Consider the following 18,997-nt stretch of genomic DNA (forward strand, 5'->3'; position numbering starts at 1 on the left):
TCAATGTCCTTCTTGGAGTGGGTGGCTCAGCAGCAGTCCCCAAACAAGACCTCCCTCACCCTCTGTGCTCAGAAAGCTTGGGAAATGTGGCTGTTACCTGTCCCAAAGCAAAGATACTAGGTCAGAGCTTTGGGTGCATTCAGAAATACAGCCTGTAAGGAACAGCCCCAGTCCCTGCCACACCACAAGCTGGCCTGAACACTGCCAGGTCTGACCACCAGGTCCCTGAGCTGGTTAATCTAGTGGCTGCTTGTTTTCCTGCAGTGACTTGGCTGCCATGTGCCAAGTTTGAGCACAAGGGAATTGTTAGCAAGTGGCCAAAAATACCCAGCCAGGAAATGAGTGGGAAGGACAAAATGGGGTGGGAAGAGATGGCAACAAGTGTGGCTGGAAAAAGCTCTAACATCACATGTGAGTTTCAAGGGATGAATCTGCTCCCTCAAACCTGCCCCACCCTGTGGAGCCCTGCTGCAGGAAATGGTCCACACATTGGCTTCCCCCAGACCCAACTGCTGTGGGCAGAGCTTTGGGAAGGGAGCAGGAGAGGGAAGCCAGGCTGCAGCCCTCCCCCTTTCTTTGAGGAAAGGTCCCACGTTGTGACCTTCCTCCTCAGTGAGATAAGGATTTCCTGGTTCAGATGGACCAACCATCTTCTGCACCTTGCTGCAACCCCAGAGACTCCAAGATGACCATGCTGGAGAGAAGCTGAAGTCAAATGTGCCCCCGCCCCCAGCAGTGGCTCTCCGCCTGATAGCAGGCTGTTCTCTGATGGAGAAGCAGCTCCTGGCACACTGACTGTCCTGCTGCATGCTTGAATTTCTGCCAGGCAAGTGAATCAGTGTTTCAGGGAGTGACCAAAAATGCTCTTCCTTTAGGAGGAGGTGATGGAAACTTCCCATTGATCTCCACACCTTTGTCTTGCTCATGAACCGGATGACACGGAAGAGTCGACTGACAAATGAGACTCCTTCAGCCCCCCGTGAGGGGTGGTGAGGGACCAGCTGTACCACCCCATCCCCTTCCACAGAATCAACCAGGTTGGAAGAGACCTCCAAGCTCATCCAGTCCAACCTAGCCCAGCCCTAGACCATGGCACTTTCACTGTGAGGCTGTTTGAGCCCTGGAGCAGGCTCCCCAGAGAGGCTGTGGAGTCTCCTCTAGAGACTTTCAAGACCCAGCTGGACCTGTTCTTGTGTGACCTGCTCTAGGTGATCCTGTTTTGGCAGGGGAATTTGCCTTCATGATCTCTGGAGGTCCCTTCCAACCCCTAATATTCTCTGATTCTATGGCCTTTCATAGTATCATAGAGTCATACAACTGTTGAGGTTGGAAGGGACCTTTGAGATCACCAAGTCCAACCACTGCCCTAGAGCTCACGATCCCACCACTGCTGCTAAGCCACTACTGCTAAACCACATCCCTCAGCACCACATCCATGTGGCTTTTAAACACCTCCAGGGCTGGGGACTCTACCACCTCCCTAAGCTGCCTGTTTCAGTGCCTGAGAACCACTTCTGGGAAGATTTTTTTCTTAATATTCAACCTCAACCTCCCTTGACAGAACTTGAGGCCACTTCCTCTTGTCCTATCACTTGTTGCATGTGAGAAATCTCCAACCTCCTTTCAGGTCTTTGTAGAGAGCAGTGAGGTCTCCTCTCCTTAGCCTCTACTTTTGAAGATTACACAACCCCAGTTTCCCCAGCCCCTCCTCACAGGATTTGTGTTTGAGGCCCTTCCTTGGAGCATTTCAGCCTCATTTGGGCTGGCACTGGCCAGGCAGGTGATGTTCAGGTTTAAGGATCATGGTTCTCCTGAGGCTAAAGGTCTTTGCCAGGAGGTAATGAGGAAAATTAATCAACCTGCCAAATGCATCTGCTGGGCTTTACAGGTCTGCTGTGAAAGCAAGACCAAAGCAGGAATGCTGAGGTTAGCTTGTAGGGATTGCAGAGTGCTGGTGGGAGGTGGAGTCACCGAGGGCTTGCAGATGAAAGCAATCATTTAATGAACCATTACTGCACTTGAGTGATTAGCTCAAAGCAGTCGAGATGGCAAAGGCCAATCTCTCACCTGCCTACAGGGCCAGAGCTGGCAAAAAAACAGCTGAGCCCCAGCAGGGACTACCAAGTCCCACCAGGTACTATCAGAATCATGGAATCAAGCAGGTTGGAAGAGACCTCCAAGCTCATCCATTCCAACCTAGCACCCAGCCCTATCCAGTCAACCAGACCATGGCACTAAGTGCCTCATCCAGGCTTTGCTTGCACACCTCCAGGGATGGTGCCTCCACCACCTCCCTGGGCAGCCCATTCCAATGCCAATCCCTCTCTCTGTGAAGAGAGAAGATTAGTGTGTTGCCAGGGCAGATGAGGCAGGTGGTGGTTGGACCAGATGACTTCGAGCTTCTGGAAGAAGCAGTTTTCACACAAGCCCTGATCCCAGCATGGTGGGGGTGGAAGTGGCCTCTGGAGATCATCCAGTCCTAGGCCCCTGCTAAAGCAGGGCACCCACAGCAGCTTGCCCAGCAGCACAATGGCCAGGGTGGGGTGGAAGCTCTCCAGAGAAGGAGACTCCACAACCTCTTTGGGTAGCCTGCTGCAGGGATCCAGCACCAAACAAGTTTCTGCTCATATTTTCCTGTGGACTACTTGGCATAAACACCTCCTCCCCTACCCAGCACAGGTCTGGCAGCCCTGAGCAGATCAACTTTTTGTTCTTAAGTGCATAATGATGAACTTTGCTGAGCCTTAATGCCCCTGTGTGAAGAAAACAGCAGGAGTCTTTACACATCCCTCATCCCCATCCTGCCCCACAAGTGCCAACCTTCAGCCCTTTCCCAAATGCCTCCAAGCCTGGAAAAGTCATAAGAGAAATGAGAGACAGGGAGTGAGTGGCACACGAGGAGCAGCAGCTCTGGGAGTCAGCAGCTCTCAGCCAGGAGACAGGAGCACAGTGCCAGCTACACCCAGGACTTTAGAACCCTGTCTGAACAGGGAACCAAGTCCATGTCCTCCTTCAGAAGGCAGGACAGGGCAGTGCCTCTGTCTGCTATCCATCCTGCTCCAGAACAGGACTCAGGCATGCAAAGTCATTCCCTGTTTTTCCTGGCCTGATGACCAAGCTCTGATTTCTACATAGGGAAGTCAATAAAGATCCCTTTCATTAGCAGAGCCACAGGCTTGGATCCTTCCCCTTCTTCTAAGAATCACAGCTATGATCCCTTTGCTGCTGGTGATCCAGAGCCCAGAGCCCAGATAGGGATTGAGGCCCCAGCACCAGGCTAGAACAAAGGGATCATGGTTGAGGTTGGGATTGAATAAGGATGCAGGGCAGAGGAACCTTCAGTATGGCACCTCCCAGTACATTTATTTGGCAGACCTTTTGGGTATGGGTCCTGCCAGCACCAGGATATGAGCCTGGAGCTCTCCAGCCTTCCCCTTGGTCCTGCCCAGACAGTCCCAAAGTCAGCACTAGCTTCCCACAGTTCCTTCCTCCCCCACAACTCCTTCCTCCCCCCACAGCTCCTTCCTCTCCACAACCTTGTTGCCTCCCTCAGCACCACACCTCTCCAGGGATGGAGATTCAACCACCTCCCTGGGCAGCCTGTTCCAGTGTTTGAGAGTCCTTTCTGCACCAGACAGGACCTTGCTCTATAAACACCCAGGGAAATGCACAAATAGCCATGATCTCCCAACATCTTGGGAAAAAAAATGGGAGGTGACTATTTCCTCTCTGAAAGTTGTCTTTGCTGTGTCCCTGTGCTGAGTCACAGCTCCTGAGCCCTCACTTTTCCTCTCTGTTGGAGGAATCTCACAGAAGCTGGGTGGAGGAAAAGCACAGAGTAGGCTGGGGGCTTGCTCTGTGTCTTCTGAGCCTATCTCCTGCCAGGGCACCAAGCTGAGTGAAGGGTCTGGAGAACAGGGCTGGTGAGGAGCAGCTGAAGGACCTGGGGTGGTTGAGCCTGGAGAAAAGGAGGCTGAGGGGGGGACCTTTTGGCTCTCTGCAGCTCCCTGAAAGGAGGCTGGAGCCAAGTGGGAATCAGTGTCCCAAGGAACAAGTGGCAGAACAAGAGGAAACAGCCTCAAGTTGTTCCAGGGGAGGTTTAGGCTGGAAATCAGGAGAAACTTCTTTCCTGAAAGAGTGGTCAGGTGTTGGACCAGGCAGCTCAGGCAGGTGGTGGAGTCACCATCCTTGGAGGTGTTTAAAAGCTCTTTAGATGAGGAGCTTAGGGACATGATCTAACAGTTGTGAACAGGGAGATGTCAGGTTATGGTTGGACTCTGTGATCTTCAGGTCTTTTGCAAGCAGGGGATTCTCTGAGTTGCCTGCAGAGCTTAGTGGAAGCTGGCAGGGCCCTGCAGCACCCCAGGGAGTGCTCTGGCCAAGGCCAGCCGGCGGCAGAGCCTGTGGGTGTTCCCCTCTCGGCGCTGGGAAGTCTGTCCAAACCTTTTCCCAGGAAATACTTTTTAAGCACAAATCAGTGTTTCTGAGAAGAAGGCACAGGCCACGTGGGTGTGCTTCCTGGTGCCCTGCAGGACACAGGGCATTGGGAGCGGGGACAACTCAACAACTTTTTAGGCTGTCAGGCAGCGATAGGACCGGGGGGAATGGAACAAAGCTGGAAATGGGCAGATTCAGACTGGATGTTAGGAAGAAGTTCTGCAGCAGGAGGGTGGTGAGACACTGGAATGGGTTGCCCAGGGAGATGGTGGAAGTCCTATCCCTGGAGGTGTTTAAGGCCAGGCTGATGAGGCTCTAGACAGCCTGCTCTAATGTGAGGTGTCCCTGCCCATGGCAGGGGGGGTGGAAATAGATGATCCTTGTGGTCCCTCCCAACCCTGACTGATTCTGTGATTCTAAATAGGGGCAGCTGAGGTCCATCAAAGCTGGCTGCACAGCTGAGAGACCTCAGTGTGGAAGAGCTGTGCAGGCTGAGGAACATTTGGTTCTTCTCTGCTCAGACCTGTTGGGCTGGGTTATATTTATCCAGGTGCCTGTCTGCTGGAGAATCTCTGCAATGTGACCAATCCCACGTGCAGAGCAGGGAGTGTTTCTGCTGCACACCTCGGAGCCTGGACCCGCCACCACCTGTGACTCTGCTGTGGCATGGAACGTGCCATGCACGCCCTGAAACTACCTTCACCTCTTCCCCAAGTGGCTCTGGCACTGCAAAGACAACTTGGAAGGCTGCCATGGGTAGAAGGAAGGGACAAGAGGGTTCAGCACTATCTAACTCTCAGGGCACTGTAAAGACACCTCAAACAATGTGGGTAAGAATGGGGATTCTGAGGGTCACCACACTGAGCAATACCAGATGGATGTCATAGAGTCATAGAACTGTCAGGGATGGAAGGGACTTCAAGGATCATCTACTTCTAACCTCCCTGTCATAGGCAAGGACACCTCGCACTAGATCAGGTTGCTCAGAGCCACATCCAGCCTGGCCTTAAACACCTCCAGGCTGGCACTTCCACCACCTCCCTGGGCAAGCTGTTCCAGTGTCTCACCCCCCTCATGATGAAGAACTTGTGTTCCTCTTCAAAGCAGGAATGGCTAACAACAGGTTAACATAGAGTCATGGACTTCTGACATGGTCCCAGGGAACCACCATGATCTGCAAGGCCAGAGAAGGTTTGGAAACTTCACTTTAAAGATGGGACAAGATCCTTGCTTACTTCTACAAAGCAGCAGCAGCAAGACCACTGACAAGCTCCTTTGTTTGGCTGTCAGGCACTTTGCTCTGGATTTGAGTTTCTGCTGATGCCTTCTGACTAGCCCAAAGATGATCTTCTTTATGGTGCATGCTTTTGGTGAAGACTCTGCTAAGCAGATTTGACTTTCTTTTGGGGAGCTGTGACAGGCAGGTTTACAAAAGCAGCTAACAGCAGGAGAAGGATGGTTTCAACATTAGGCTGGACCAGGACACAGGAGACCCAGGTTAAGTTCTCAGGTCTGTGGTAGGCTCCCACCTCACAAGCATTTAGAGGTCTCCTGAGTTGTGGATATCCCCTTCCCTGGAAGAGTTCAAGGCCAGGCTGGACCAGGCCTTAAGCACCCTGGTGTAGTGGAAGGTGTTCCTGCCCAGGGCAGGGGGAGTTGGAGCTAGATGATCTTTAAGCTCCCTTCCAACCCAAACCATTCTCTGATGATCTAAACTACCTCATGTGAATTTAGATCTCTTGGTGCCACCGAAGGAGTGCTCAGCACACAGCTCCCAGTGCCACACCAACACCTGAAGGCTGTTTTGTTGGTGGATTGATATGAGATCACAGCATCACCTATCTACCAGGTCCTTCAACACAAGCACAGCAGGCAGAACAGATGCTGGGAGCTAGGCAGGGTGCTCTCAAGGGCTGGTTAGAGGTGGACAGTGCAGGGCACATATCAGGGTGCCTGTGCTCCCTCTGTGAGCAGGAGCAGGCTGAGCTCTGTGGGACAGCCAGACAGCTTTCTCCAGCATGACATTCCCTGGTGAGAACACCCAGGAGCCTAACAGACGGCGCTTTGTTGTCCTGGGAAGCTGAAAAGATAACATCATGTGGTCTCCAGCTAATGTTTCTTGCTGAGGCTTTATGTTACCTGCTGAGGCTTTTGCTAATCAGGCAGCTCTGCCTGACCCAACTGGCTGGCATGGGCAACATGAAGAGACAGCAGCACCCAAGTCCTACCTGCCCCCTCCCACCCCAGGCAGGACCCTGAGGCAGTGTTTCCATCACATCCATTTCACCAGTGCCCAAGCCCCATAATCTGCCTGGTGCAGAGACTTCCCTCACCATATCCTCAAGCACTCAGGTGTGCTGCTGAATGAAGCCATTCACCACCACCAGCTTTGGCTTGACTTGATGGGGCATGAGGGACCACTTTGCATGTTGGCATCACAGAATCACAGAATGATAGGGGTTGGAAGTGACCTCTGGAGATCATCCAGTCCAAGCCCCCTGCCAGAGCAGGGTCACCCAGAGCCAGTTGCACAGGATGGCATCCAGGTGGGTTTGGAATGTCTCCAGAGATGGAGACTTCACCACCTCTCTGGGCAGCCTGCTCCAGTGATCTACCACCCTTACATTGAAGAAGTTCCTCCTCATGTTCAGATGGAACTTCTGATGTTCAAGCTTGTGCCCATTACCTCTTATCCTGTCCCTGGGCACCACTGAACAAAGCCTGGTCCCATCCTCCTGACACCCCCACCCTTGAAGTATTGATCAGCACTGATGAGATCTCCCTCAGGCTGCTCTGCTCCAGACTAAAAAGCCCAAATTCTCTCAGTCTTTCCTCATCAGAGAGATGATCCAGGCCCCTCAGCATCTTTGCAGCCCATTACTGTGCCCTCTCAAGCAGTTCCCTGTCCTTGAACCGAGGAGCTCAGAACTGGACACAGTACTCATTCCAGATGGTCCAACCTGTCCAAGAAACACTTGAGGCTACAGACAAACCTTATTTGACCCCTTCTTTGTGACACACCAATTAAACCATCAGTGCCAGTAGCACGGCTCCATGTTTCAATACTGGCTTGTGGACAGTTTGAAAGGTCTGTCTGGGACTTCAGCAGGATGACTGATGGAAATAAAGACAAGGTCTGTGAGAGAGGGCTTAGAGCATGCTAGGAAAAACTTACTCTTACTGCAAGGCAGCTCAGCAGTTTTGAAGGTTTTGAGATTTTTGCCATGTTTTCCTCCTGCTGCTCCAGTGAAAGCTGCTGAGGTTTGATCAGCATTTCCCCACCACTACAAACAGGTATCCTGACAGCCTCTGAGACCACCCAACCTTCTCCTGCTTGTTCAGATTAAGTCTTAAAGATACTCTTAGACTGACAATGAAAAATACCACCACACATCAGATGCCAGGATCATTTTGGTTGGAAGAGACCTTTAAGATCAAGTCCAAGTGTTAACCCAGCACTGCCAAGGCACCACAAAACCATGGCCCTCAGCACCACATCTCCATGGCTTTGAAAGCCCTTCAGGGATGGAGACTCCACCAGTGCCCTGGGCATATTGAGCCAGGCCTTGACAACCCTTTTGAGGAATAAACTGTTCCTCATGTCCAACTTAAAGCTCCCCTGGTGCAACCTGGGGAAGTACACTGGAGGCACAGTGGTGCAGCAGACACTGCTGCTGTTATAACACTGATGGTAACAACAGGCCTAAAAAAGACACCAGTGTTTCCCATTCTGGGGCTGGGACTAGATGACCTTTAAAGGTTCCTTCCAACCCAGTGCAGTCTGTGATTTGATGATTCTCACATTGTCCAGTCTTTCACAAAGTCCAGATTTTTTCCCTGTCTCTTTCCATGTGCTATAAGGCACTGGAACAAGTGGGGCAGAGGTGATGGAGTCCCCATTGCTGGAGGGGTTTCAAAGCCATGGAGATGTGGTGCTGAGGGCCATGGTTTTGTGGTGCCCTGGCAGTGCTGGGTTAATATTTGGACTTGATTTTAAAGGTCTCTTCCAACCAAAATGATCCTTGGAGGGGTTAAAAGCAGCACAGATGTGGTATATAGTGGCAGTAGCAGTTGTCTGTGAGCTCTAGGTGAGGGGCTGGACTTGATCTGAAAGGTCTCTTCCAATCTCAACAGTTGTAGGATTCTGTGTTTCCTAATAAACACTGAAGCAGCACAATGGCAGTGAGCAGCCCACAGAGAAGAGAGCATTATTATTCCACTCCCTCACCCTTTGAGCTTCTCCACCCTTGCAAGAATGCAGCTCCCTCTTCAAAGAGACTCCAAGAAAGTCCAAACAATGCATGGCCCATTTCCATTTGTGCTAAGAGGGCAGAAATGCAGGACAGACACAATGCCAGGCTCCTGTCATGACTCCATGTGTCTTTGGGAGGATATTTGACCTCCAAGGATAAGACCGTGGGGAATGTCAGGGAGTGAGATTTCCTTTGCTTTAAAGAACAATACAACTTCACTCACCTCCCTGTCCTGCAGCACTGATGTCTGCTGGCCTCCCTAAAGCCCTCTCTTTCAGGACATGAAATAGAATCATAGCATTGTTTGGGTTGGAAAATAACTCTAAGGTCGAGTCCATCCATCAACCTAAGACCACCACGGCCACTAAACCATGTCCCAGAGTGCCATGGCCACACATTTCTTGAACACCTCTATGTATGGCAACTCCACCTCCCTGGACAGCCTGTTCCAGTGCCTGACTACTCTTGCAGGAAAGAATTTTTTCTCAGTGTCCAACCTAAACCTGCCCTGGAACAATTTCAGGCCATTTAGTCTTGTTCTATTACCTCAAATCAAGGAGAAGAGACCAACCTCACCTCACTCCAGCCTCCTTTCAGGGAATTGTAGACAGCAGTGAGGTCTCCCTCAGCCTCCTCCTCCCCAGGGTAGTCTAAGACAGGTCATGGAGTCAGGATTTTCCCAAGGAGTTGATGTTTTTCCTATAAATCCCTTTCCAGACAGAGCTTGCTCATGGCTTAGTTGCTGGAGTTCCTGTCCCATTAAACACCATATTCACTTGCCAGGCTTAGCTGGCAGGCTTGGTGAGCCACCAGCCCAGAACTTCTGGAGTACTGAATCCAGTTTAGGGTTCCCCAGTTCAAGAGAGACAGGGAACTTCTGGAGAATGTCCAGAAGAATCTGAGATGATGCTGAGAGGCCTGAAGCAGCTCTGTGAGGAGCAAAGGCTGAGAGCCCTGGGGCTGTGGAGCCTGCAGGAGAGCAGCCCCAGAGGGCATCTGCTCAGTGCTCAGCAACAGCTAAAGGAGCTGTGGGGGGCAAGAGGCTGGGGCCAGGCTCTTGTGAGTGGTGCCCAGGGCCAGGCCAAGGGGCAGAGGGCACAAAGTGGAGTGCAGGAGGTTGCATTTGGGGATGAGGAGAAGCTTGTTTGGTGTGAGGGTGCTGGAGGGCTGGAGCAGGCTGCCCAGAGAGGCTGTGGAGTCTGCTTGTGTGGAGAGCTTGCAAGTGGCCCTGGGCATTGTGCTGCTGGGCAAGCTGCTGTGGGTGCCCTGCTTTGGCAGAGGGCTTGGACTGGCTGATCTCCAGAGCTCCCTTCCAACCCCACTGTGCTGAGACTGTGGAATTCTTTGAACTAGAAGTGCAAGTAGCAAAAAGACTTCCTGCTGTGCCATGGGTGGTCAGTGTTCCCACCGTGCAATTCAAGCAGCCTGTTGACAAGTCCTGCTGGCACCTGTGGGTTCCAGAAGCATTGTCACTAGCCCAGGTACACAGTAGCTTATCTCAGCCTTGCTCCAGAGACTAACTTCTCCTGTCAGTGCTTTCTGATTAACTACCATGAGATAAGGAACTGGCTCGTTTGGTGGCTGGTCCTGCTTCACCCAGGGAGTTGAGCAGCAACCTCTGCCATTGGGGTCTGCTTTTCTGGTAGCCCATATGGTTTGGCCAAACAGGTCCCTCTAAAAGCAGAAGCAGATCCCCAGACTATGTCACAGAATCACAGAGGTGCTGAGGTCAGAAAAGACATTTGAGATTAACAAATCCAACCACCCACTTAGAGCTCACAATCCCACCACTGCTAAGCCACTACTACTAAACCATGTCCCTCAGCACCACGTCCACACATCTCCTAAACCCCTCTAGGGATGGGGACTCCACCACCTCCCTGGCCAGTCTGTTCCACTGCCTGAGAACCCCTTCTGGGAAGCCATTTTTCCTAATATCCTACCTGAACCTCCCCTGGCACAACCTGTTGCTTGTCCTGTCACTTGTTGCTTTTGAGAAGAGACCAATCCCCAGCTGGCTCCAACCTCTTTTCAGGGAGTTTTCGGGGGCAATGAGGTCTCCCCTCAGTCTCCTCTTCTGAAGAATAAACAAGCCCAGGTTCCTCAGCCTTTCCCCATGAGGCTTGTGTTCAAGGCCCTTCACCAGCTTAGTTGCTCTTTTCTGGACCTGCTCCTTAAAGAGAGTATCTTTTGGACAAAGGTTAGGAAGGAGGCACAAAAAATGGTGTGACCTTGCAGGCATCTCTTGTTTCATGGCTGAGGGTTGAAAGCACACTCTGGACTCCCTGGAAGTCCAGAGAAAAAGGGAGGAGGAGAAGGAAGAAGGGCCTTGAGCAACTTGGTCTAGTAGAATATGTCTCTGCCCGTGGCAAGGGGGTTGGAGCAAGATGATCTTCAAGGTCCCTTCCCAACTCAAACTACTCTGTGAGTCAATGGGCCAAGTTACCAGCTGGAGTAACCTGGATTTTAATCCATCAAGAACATGTCCCTGGGGCAATGAGTGAAAGGGAGTCAGAAAAATTACATTAATAAGCAGAAACCTTCCCAGGTCTGATCACCAGCCACAGGGCTAAAACAATTGGGTGGTGTAAAGAGACCAGAGCTGGGTTTCCTGGAGCAACTTCTCTTCTGGAGGTATCTTATGGTAATGCACCCAAGAGATCTAGGAGATAGGAAGAGCTTGAGGAGTGTAAAAGGAAACCAGCAGAGAGTTGATTAACAGAGGGAAAATTCAGAAGTAGCCAGGCTTGGGCACAGGGATGGATTCATTACACCCAAAGGCTTGGCAGAACACCAAGTCTCTATTCTAACCTGAGTATGAATTTATATCTGTGTGTGCCTGGGCTCCAGGATGGACCACAAGAGGCAGAAAAAGAAGACTTTAATCCACCAGCTACAAAATGCTCAAAGAAATCTTTAGCAGTGGGTTGGAGCTGTGACATGAAGCAGGATGGAAGCTTACAAGCAAAAAAGGAAGGATACAAAAAAAGGAAGGGCCACAAAGCTGCTCAGAGGGCTGCAGCAGCTCTGCTATGAGGACAGGCTACAAGAGTTGAGGCTCTTCAGCCTGGAGAAGAGAAGGCTTTGAGGAGACCTTGGAATGGCCTTCCAATATTTGAAAGGAGCCTACAGGAAGGCTGGAGAGGGACTACTGACAAGGTCTTGTAATGACAGGACAAGGGGTAATGGGTTTAAACTGCAAGAAGGGAGATTCAAACTAGATGTTAGGAAGAAGTTCTTAACAGTGAGGGTGGTGAGACACTGGCACAGGCTGCCCAGGAAGGTTGTGGCTGCTCCCTCTCTGGAGGTGTTCAAGGCCAGGTTGGATGAGGCCTTGAGTGACCTGTTCTAGTGGAACTGGATGAGCTTTGAGGTCCCTTCGCACATAAACCATTCTGTGATTCTATGATTGAGGAGCTGAAGCAGGTCCAAAGAAAAGCAATGAAGCTGGTGGAGGGTCTGGAGAACAGGACTGGTGAGGAGCAGCTAAGAGACCTGGGGATGCTGAGCCTGGAGAAAAGGAGGCTGAGGGGAGATCTCCTGGCTCTTTGCAACTACCCGAGAGGAGGCTGGAGCCAAGTGGGGGTCAGGTTCCTCTCCCAAGGGACAAGTGACAAGAGGGAACAGTCCCAAATTGTACTAGAGAAAGTTTAGGTTGGACATGAGGAACAATGTCTGGATCTAGGGGGTTGTCAAGGCCTGGCCCAGACAGCTCAGAGAAGTGGTGGTGTCCCCATCCCTGGAGAGCTTACAAGCCACACAGATGTCGTGCTGAGGACCAAGGTTTAGTGGTGCCCTGGCAGTGCTGGCTTAAGGGTTGGGTTCCACAATCTGAAAGGTCTCTCCTAACCAAGACCATTTGATTTGGACAATTCTAAAGGTGCCATGGTCCTGCATAGGTGTGTAAATAGTGGTGTGTGCCATGTAATGCTGCTGGCACTGTGCAACCATGGGTGTGCTTCAGCTGGAGAGCTGCATGGCCTCAGAACACATCCTCTGGCACACCTGCACTAACCATGGGTGTGCTTCAGCTGGAGAGCTGCATGGCCTCAGAACACATCCTCTGGCACACCTGCACTAACCATGGGTGTGCTTCAGCTGGAGAGCTGCATGGCCTCAGAACACATCCTCTGGCACACCTGCACTAACCATGGGTGTGCTTCAGCTGGAGAGCTGCATGGCCTCAGAGCTTGGGTTAAGAACTGTGAGCACTTGGTTGCTGTGCTCACCTCAGAGTGAAACACATGGAGCAAAATGCCACAACCCAGTGGTCCCACCACAGGGAATAAAACTGGAATAAGGAATAGCATCATAGAACTGCTTAGGTTGGTAAAGCTCTCTGAGATCATCCAGTCCAAGTTTCAACCTAACACCACCATGGCCACTAAACTGTGCCCCTAAGTGCCATGCCCATGTGAACACCTCCAGGGATGGTGACTCCAAAACCTCCCTGGGCAGCCTGTTCTAGTGCCTCTAAGGAATCTAGGGCAGCTCTGCTGATGACACAAGAAGCCCTGCAGTGGAGACAGTTTGCCTTCAGAGGGGGAATCCCAGCTGCCACAGATGAGTCTAAAGTATTCCCCAAGGATTACAAACACTTCAGCCTAACCTTTGGAAGGCAGCTCCAGGGCTGTCAGGGGTGGCTGTCACAGTGCTAAGCATACTCAGAGGTCCCCTTGCAGAAAAAAATCTCACTGAGGACATTGAGGAGCTTTTTCCTTCAGACCAACAATGAGTATTTTAAATCCATCCCTTCACAGATTGCACCAAAGTTCATCTTTTCCAACCCCCCCTGCGCTCAGCAGAAACAACTCCAACTACAGCAGGCTGCCTAGGGCCACATCAAGTCTGATCTTGAATGTCTGCAGGGCTGGGGCCTCAACGACATCTTCTAAGCAACCTGTTCCAGTGTCTCACCACCTTCATCGTGGAGAGCTTCCACCTAATGTCCAACCTAACTCTCCCCTGCTCTCGTTTCCAACCGCTGCCCCTCATCCTGTCACCACAGCCCCTCCCCAGCCTTCCCGTAGGTCCTCATCAGATACAGGAATTTAAACTTTAAATTCTGACAACTTTAGCATGAGGTGAGCAAGATCTGACCCAGGTGAAGCAGAAAAGAGGTGCCGAGTGCCCAGCCGTGGGCAGCTGCCCCCCGAGCTTTGGAACTTTGCATTTAAAAGGAAAAGTCGTTAAGGATTTGTCTTGGCTTCCCTTCAACTCCTGCAGTGGAGCAGAGGTGAACAGCTTGCATACCAGCACAAAGCACCCCCCCGGCTTTTACCAAGTCTTGCTTCCCCACTTTTTTCTTGCCCTTGCAGTTCTGCTCTCAGAGCACTGCCTGTATCTCTCTCTTCTCTCCCATTACTGATCACTCTTACCTGGAAGAGGAGGGGTAAAATTCATGCACGGAGCCTGTCTGCTTCTCATCAAGCGTTCAGCCTGTCCTGTGATGTGGCAGCTCTGCCCAAGTCAGAGCTACGAGAGCTATCTGAGCATAGGGTAACAAAGAAAGACCACTGTGCTCGCCCACCTACCCTTATCTGGCCCTGGTGCAGCTTGTAGAGCCTAAATTAGGCATGGGAGGGGCAGCACCACCTGGAGAAACCACCTGAGAATGTTTGCTAATTACTGACCCTGTCTGTTCTGCTCGTGCTGCAGGTGCCTGTCCTGTGAAGCAACATGAGTCTCAAGGGATCCCTCAGCAGCAACCCTGGCTCAGCAAAGTAAGGATCTCCATGGTGGGCTTCCACCAGCTCATGGCTGGCACCTCTACTCCTTCCAAGGGGCTGCATCCCACCTGCACTCCATGTCCCCGGTGTTTGTTTCACCCTTCTGGGGCACCTCACAAACTGTAGCCACAGCTGGTGTCACTGCCTCGCTCCTCACATGCCCTGTGGTCTATGGCTTGGTAATGCCACACTAGGTACAAAGAGTAGAGGGACACCATGGCTTGAGAGCTACAGCAGCTCATGGCAGCTTCTTGCTGGAGTCAGTATCACCAGCTACCTCCTTCCTTCTTGCATGCTCCTGGGCTCTGGAGAGCAGGGTCTTGTCATAAGAGCCCCAAGAACCACTGCCTGCCCTCGGGGGACATGGTAACAGAGCAGCAAGTAGGCACTGACCACCCACTGGCTCACTGCACCATGCAGGACAACCTAACCACAGCACCTGAAATCCTGAGGTCCTGTTTTGATCTCCATCCAGAGCTGGAGAAAAAACTGTCCTCTCCTGGCTGTGCTCTCCTACATACAACCCAGACATGAGAGGTAGCAACCCATGCTCAGAGACCTAAAACTGTCCACACACAATTAGATCCTTCACATGGGGCATGTTCTCCACCTGAGCACCTGCCTCCAAGGGCTCTGAGCAACCTGCTCTGGCTGCAGATGTCTCTGCTCATGGCAAGGGGGTTAATCTAGATAAGCTTTCAAAGTCCTCCCAACCCATTGCACGATTCTATGATGAAAAGATCCTGGAGGTGATGGTTTCCTTGTCCCCCTTTTCTTTCACAGTGGCAGCATGGGCAGAGCTGATGGAGCCTCCAAGCTGAGCGCGAAGGACCTGTACGGTGAGTCCTGCCCACTAACACATCTCAGGTTTCCTAAGCAAAGGCACCTCTGGAGATCTGGACATGGCTGTTGGGCAGCTTGAGGCTGCAACCCAGTCAAAGCCACATAAATCCAAACCTCCAGACACAGCAGGCTGGCTTGGCATGTCAGCAGAAACACACCTTGCCTCAATGCCATTGCCCCCCAGGGCTGGGGACAGCTGTGGGGACAGCACAAGCTAAGCAGAGCATTGCTTCCCCTGAGCTCCACCAGCCCCCAGGTCCTCTCCAGTTATGTTGGCAAGATAACCTGATAAAGGACCTAACAAAAGCAGGACTGTCCTCGGCAGGTTAATGATTATCATCTTCTAACTACCCAGTGAGCCACGACAGCTCCAGTGCCCTTTGGCTCTCTGGAAGCAGAGGGAGTTGGTAGGATGAGTGCTTGTGCAGAACCTGATCTGCTGCTTATAAACTACCCCAGCTTCAGAGGAGCCAGGGAGTCACTGGGTGAAGAGAACACACAGGTGTCAACAATTCTTACTCCTCATCTCAGCAGCACTCTGAATGTATCCCAGATCAAGACTTGGCACAAAGTTGTGTGATAAGTCACCAACCTCAGCCACTTGCTGGAGTGGAGATCCTGATCCAGCTAGAGATGTCCCTGCTGGCTGCAGGGGGCGTTGAGGATCCCTTCCAAAATGATCCATTCCATGATCAGAAGATGAGGGTTGTCTGGTAGAAGAGTAGCAGCTTGCAGGGGGTGTCTGAGCCTGCAAACTCTCACACCTGAGAGCTGTTGATTGGCCTCGTTGGTGCTTTCATTGGGTACAACCAAAGGAGTGTTTGGGTGAGAGAGTGGCCAGGCACAGGAAGAGGCTGCTTCATAAACCCTGCTTTTGCCAAGAAAGGCTGGACCAGATGGTCCTTGAGGTCCCTTCCAACCTGGTAAGATATGAGTGCTGGAGAACCTGTGTTCTACCACAAACCTACTTTCACAACTACAAGAAGGTTTTACTTGTCCTTGGGAAGTGCCTTTGGTTGCTAAAAGGTTTTGGCTGGAGGTTTCTTAGTCTGGCCTAGTGTTATGACCTGTCTTGCCTGAAGAGAAGTGGTGAGAGCTGCACTTAGTGGATGAAGAGTTAAAGTCATTATTAGCTTTGATGAGGATGAAGTGAGGACAGAAATTGGTGTTACCAGCCAGGACTATTTGTGGTTTGGATGCTGCATGGTGGGCAAGTGCCAAATGGGGGTTTGACCCATGGCAGTCACTTGTATAGAGATGAAAGGACACATGAGGATCAAGATTCCTAGGACCAAAGGATGATTTCCATGTGGCTGGTACTCATTTCATAGAATCATAAGATTGTTTGGGTTGGAGAAGACTTCTTAAGATCATAAATTTCAACCTAACACCATCATGGCCATTAAACCATGTCCCCAAATTGTCACGGCCACACATTTCTTGAACACCTCCAGGGATGATGACTCCACCACCTCCTTGGGCAGCCCACTCACAAAGCAGCCTGAGAAGCTGGGTTGTTGTTGGGTTGGTGGTTGGACTTGATGAGCTTAAGGTCTTTTCCAAGCAAAACAATTCTATGATAACCCTGAAAAAAAGAAGCAAGAGGATAAGGGCTGAATATTTTGGGTGTTGCTCTACTTTGCACGCTCAGATGAGCTAATGGCATCAATGGGTTGCCCAGGGAGGTGGCTGAAGCCCCATTCCTGGAGGTGCTTAAGGCCAGGCTGACAGCCTGCTCTAGTGTGAGGTGCCCCTGCCCATGGCAGGGAGGTTGGAACTAGATGATCCTTGTGGTCCCTTCCAACCCTGACTGATTCCATGATTTCTTTTGCTGTGCACTGAAAGCTGCAGCAGATCTCATCAGAGGTGGATGTGTGAAAATGTAACCCAGAGCTGACAGCTGGGCTGGTTCCATCCCTTAGCAGAATCAGAATCACACCACCAAGATTACTGCAACTCAGGGCTCTGAACTGAGTTCTGGGGTGGGAGCTAACTGTGAGGACAAGGCTGACTTGGTGCTGCAGCTCAGTGAGGAACCACACTGTGATGCCTCCATGCCAAAGGCTGGCAGAGTGAAAGGCTGACAAACCACCTTTTAAACAAACATTCTTTCTCAAACAACTCTTTTTCAACATCAAGTTGAAATCTTTTACATTTTTGTTGCCTAGACACACCCCAAAAGCAAATTTCATCAGGGATGGGACCTTGCTGACCAAATTCCAGCAAACTTTCAATGAGGACTGTAAGTCCATGAGCCAAATCCTCCACAGAAGTAAATCAAGCTGCTGGTTGTTTCTCTGCTGCGGCTAAAGGAGCTGTAGGAGGCAAGAGGCTGGGGCCAGCTTCTTGTCAGTGGTGCCCAGGGACAGCACAAGGGACAGAGGACACAAACTGGAAGCCAGGAGATTGCATCTGAAGATGAGAAGAAACTTGTTTGATGTGAGGGTGCTGGAGGCTTGGATCAGGCTGCCTAGAGAAGTTGTGGAGTCTCCTTGTGTGGAGAACTTCCAACCCACCCTGGGCATTGTGCTTCTGGTCTAGCTACTGTTGGTGCCCTACTTGAGCAGGGGGCTTGGACTGGATGATCTTCAGAGGTCCCTTCCAACCCTTACCATGCTGGATTTGGTGAGTCTGCCATTGCTAGCCTAACATGACAGGAATGCCAACTCCAGGGACACAATGCTCTCTGAGGTGTTCCAAGGAACTTACTGGCACTATTAAAACCACCTCAGGTGAGACCCTGAAGAGTGATATTTAAAAGCATGATGGTGAGGCTGAGGCAGAGCAGCAGCTCCAGGCTGTGCACAGAAAGCCAGACAAAGATTTATGTTGGTGGTGGATCTGCTCTGAGTGGTTTGAGGACAACATGGCAATCACAGGGCCATGTCTGGGTAGAGTCTGGAACAGGCTGCCCAAGGAGGTGGTGGAGTCACCATCACTTGAGGTGTTCAAGGAGTGTGTGGACATGGCACTTGGGGACATGGCTTAGTGGCCATGGTGGTCTGAGGTCAATGCTTGGACTCAATGTTATCTAGAGGTCTTTGTCAACTCAAAGAACAGAGGGGAAGGTGGCTGCTCTGATGTCACCCTTGGCCTCCTGTGATTGCCTTGATCACCAAGCACACAGCACACCACCAGGTCTTCCTCCTTGTGGTGAGCACAGAGTGGCAACCAAAGGCACCAAGGAATTATGCACAGAAATGGCCTCAGAGCCCTGAGATGTCTCACCCTGGCTGTGATCAGAGCTGGAAACACCTTCTAGGTGCTCAGCTGTTCCAAGAGGAGTTTCCTGGCTGTCACAGCAGCAGATACTCATCTTTCCCTCCCTCCTTAGCAAAGCAGCACCACGTTTGCTCAGCTCCAGGTTCTGGAAGGGTCTGTGGCTGCCTGCAGGGAGCCAGCCCCAGCTCGGCTGGCAGCAGGGCAATGGCTGGCACCTATCGAGTTGCCACCTTATCCAAAGCACAGCCCCAGCTGGATTAATGTTAATGCAGACCATAAATAAATCAAGCTGCTTCTCCCCTTACTGGTGTCTGCTCTGAGCACAGATGAAAGACTTGGTGGTGGGAGAGAACAGTGTGGCTCCAACAGAAGCTAAGGGAAGAGCTGGAAGGAAGCATTTCTGCTGCCTACTTCCCACAGTGGGTTTCTGATGGACTCATAGACTTGTTTGGGTTGGAAAAGCCCTCTCAGATCATTTAGTGCAACCATCAAGCCAACACCACCATGGCCACT

General features: G+C 51.4%; 1 protein-coding gene across 2 annotated transcripts in view; it reads left to right on the forward strand.

Annotated features, from left to right (window-relative positions):
* The window catches only part of EPS8L2 (EPS8 signaling adaptor L2), a 68,223-nt gene that overhangs the window by 10,598 nt on the left and 38,628 nt on the right, over positions 1 to 18,997 (forward strand). The window contains exons 2-3 of one of the 2 annotated variants that reach the window (XM_064163252.1): positions 14,349 to 14,413; positions 15,203 to 15,258. In XM_064163252.1, the coding sequence (XP_064019322.1) occupies positions 14,370 to 14,413; positions 15,203 to 15,258 (100 nt within the window). In that variant the 5' untranslated portion in view covers positions 14,349 to 14,369. Of the gene's footprint in view, positions 1 to 14,303; positions 14,414 to 15,202; positions 15,259 to 18,997 lie in introns of those variants that run through there. The other variant, XM_064163253.1, reaches the window with a different exon arrangement.

The sequence above is a fragment of the Pogoniulus pusillus genome, chromosome 24 (assembly GCF_015220805.1).
Source record: "Pogoniulus pusillus isolate bPogPus1 chromosome 24, bPogPus1.pri, whole genome shotgun sequence".
Taxonomy (NCBI): Eukaryota; Metazoa; Chordata; class Aves; order Piciformes; family Lybiidae; genus Pogoniulus; species Pogoniulus pusillus.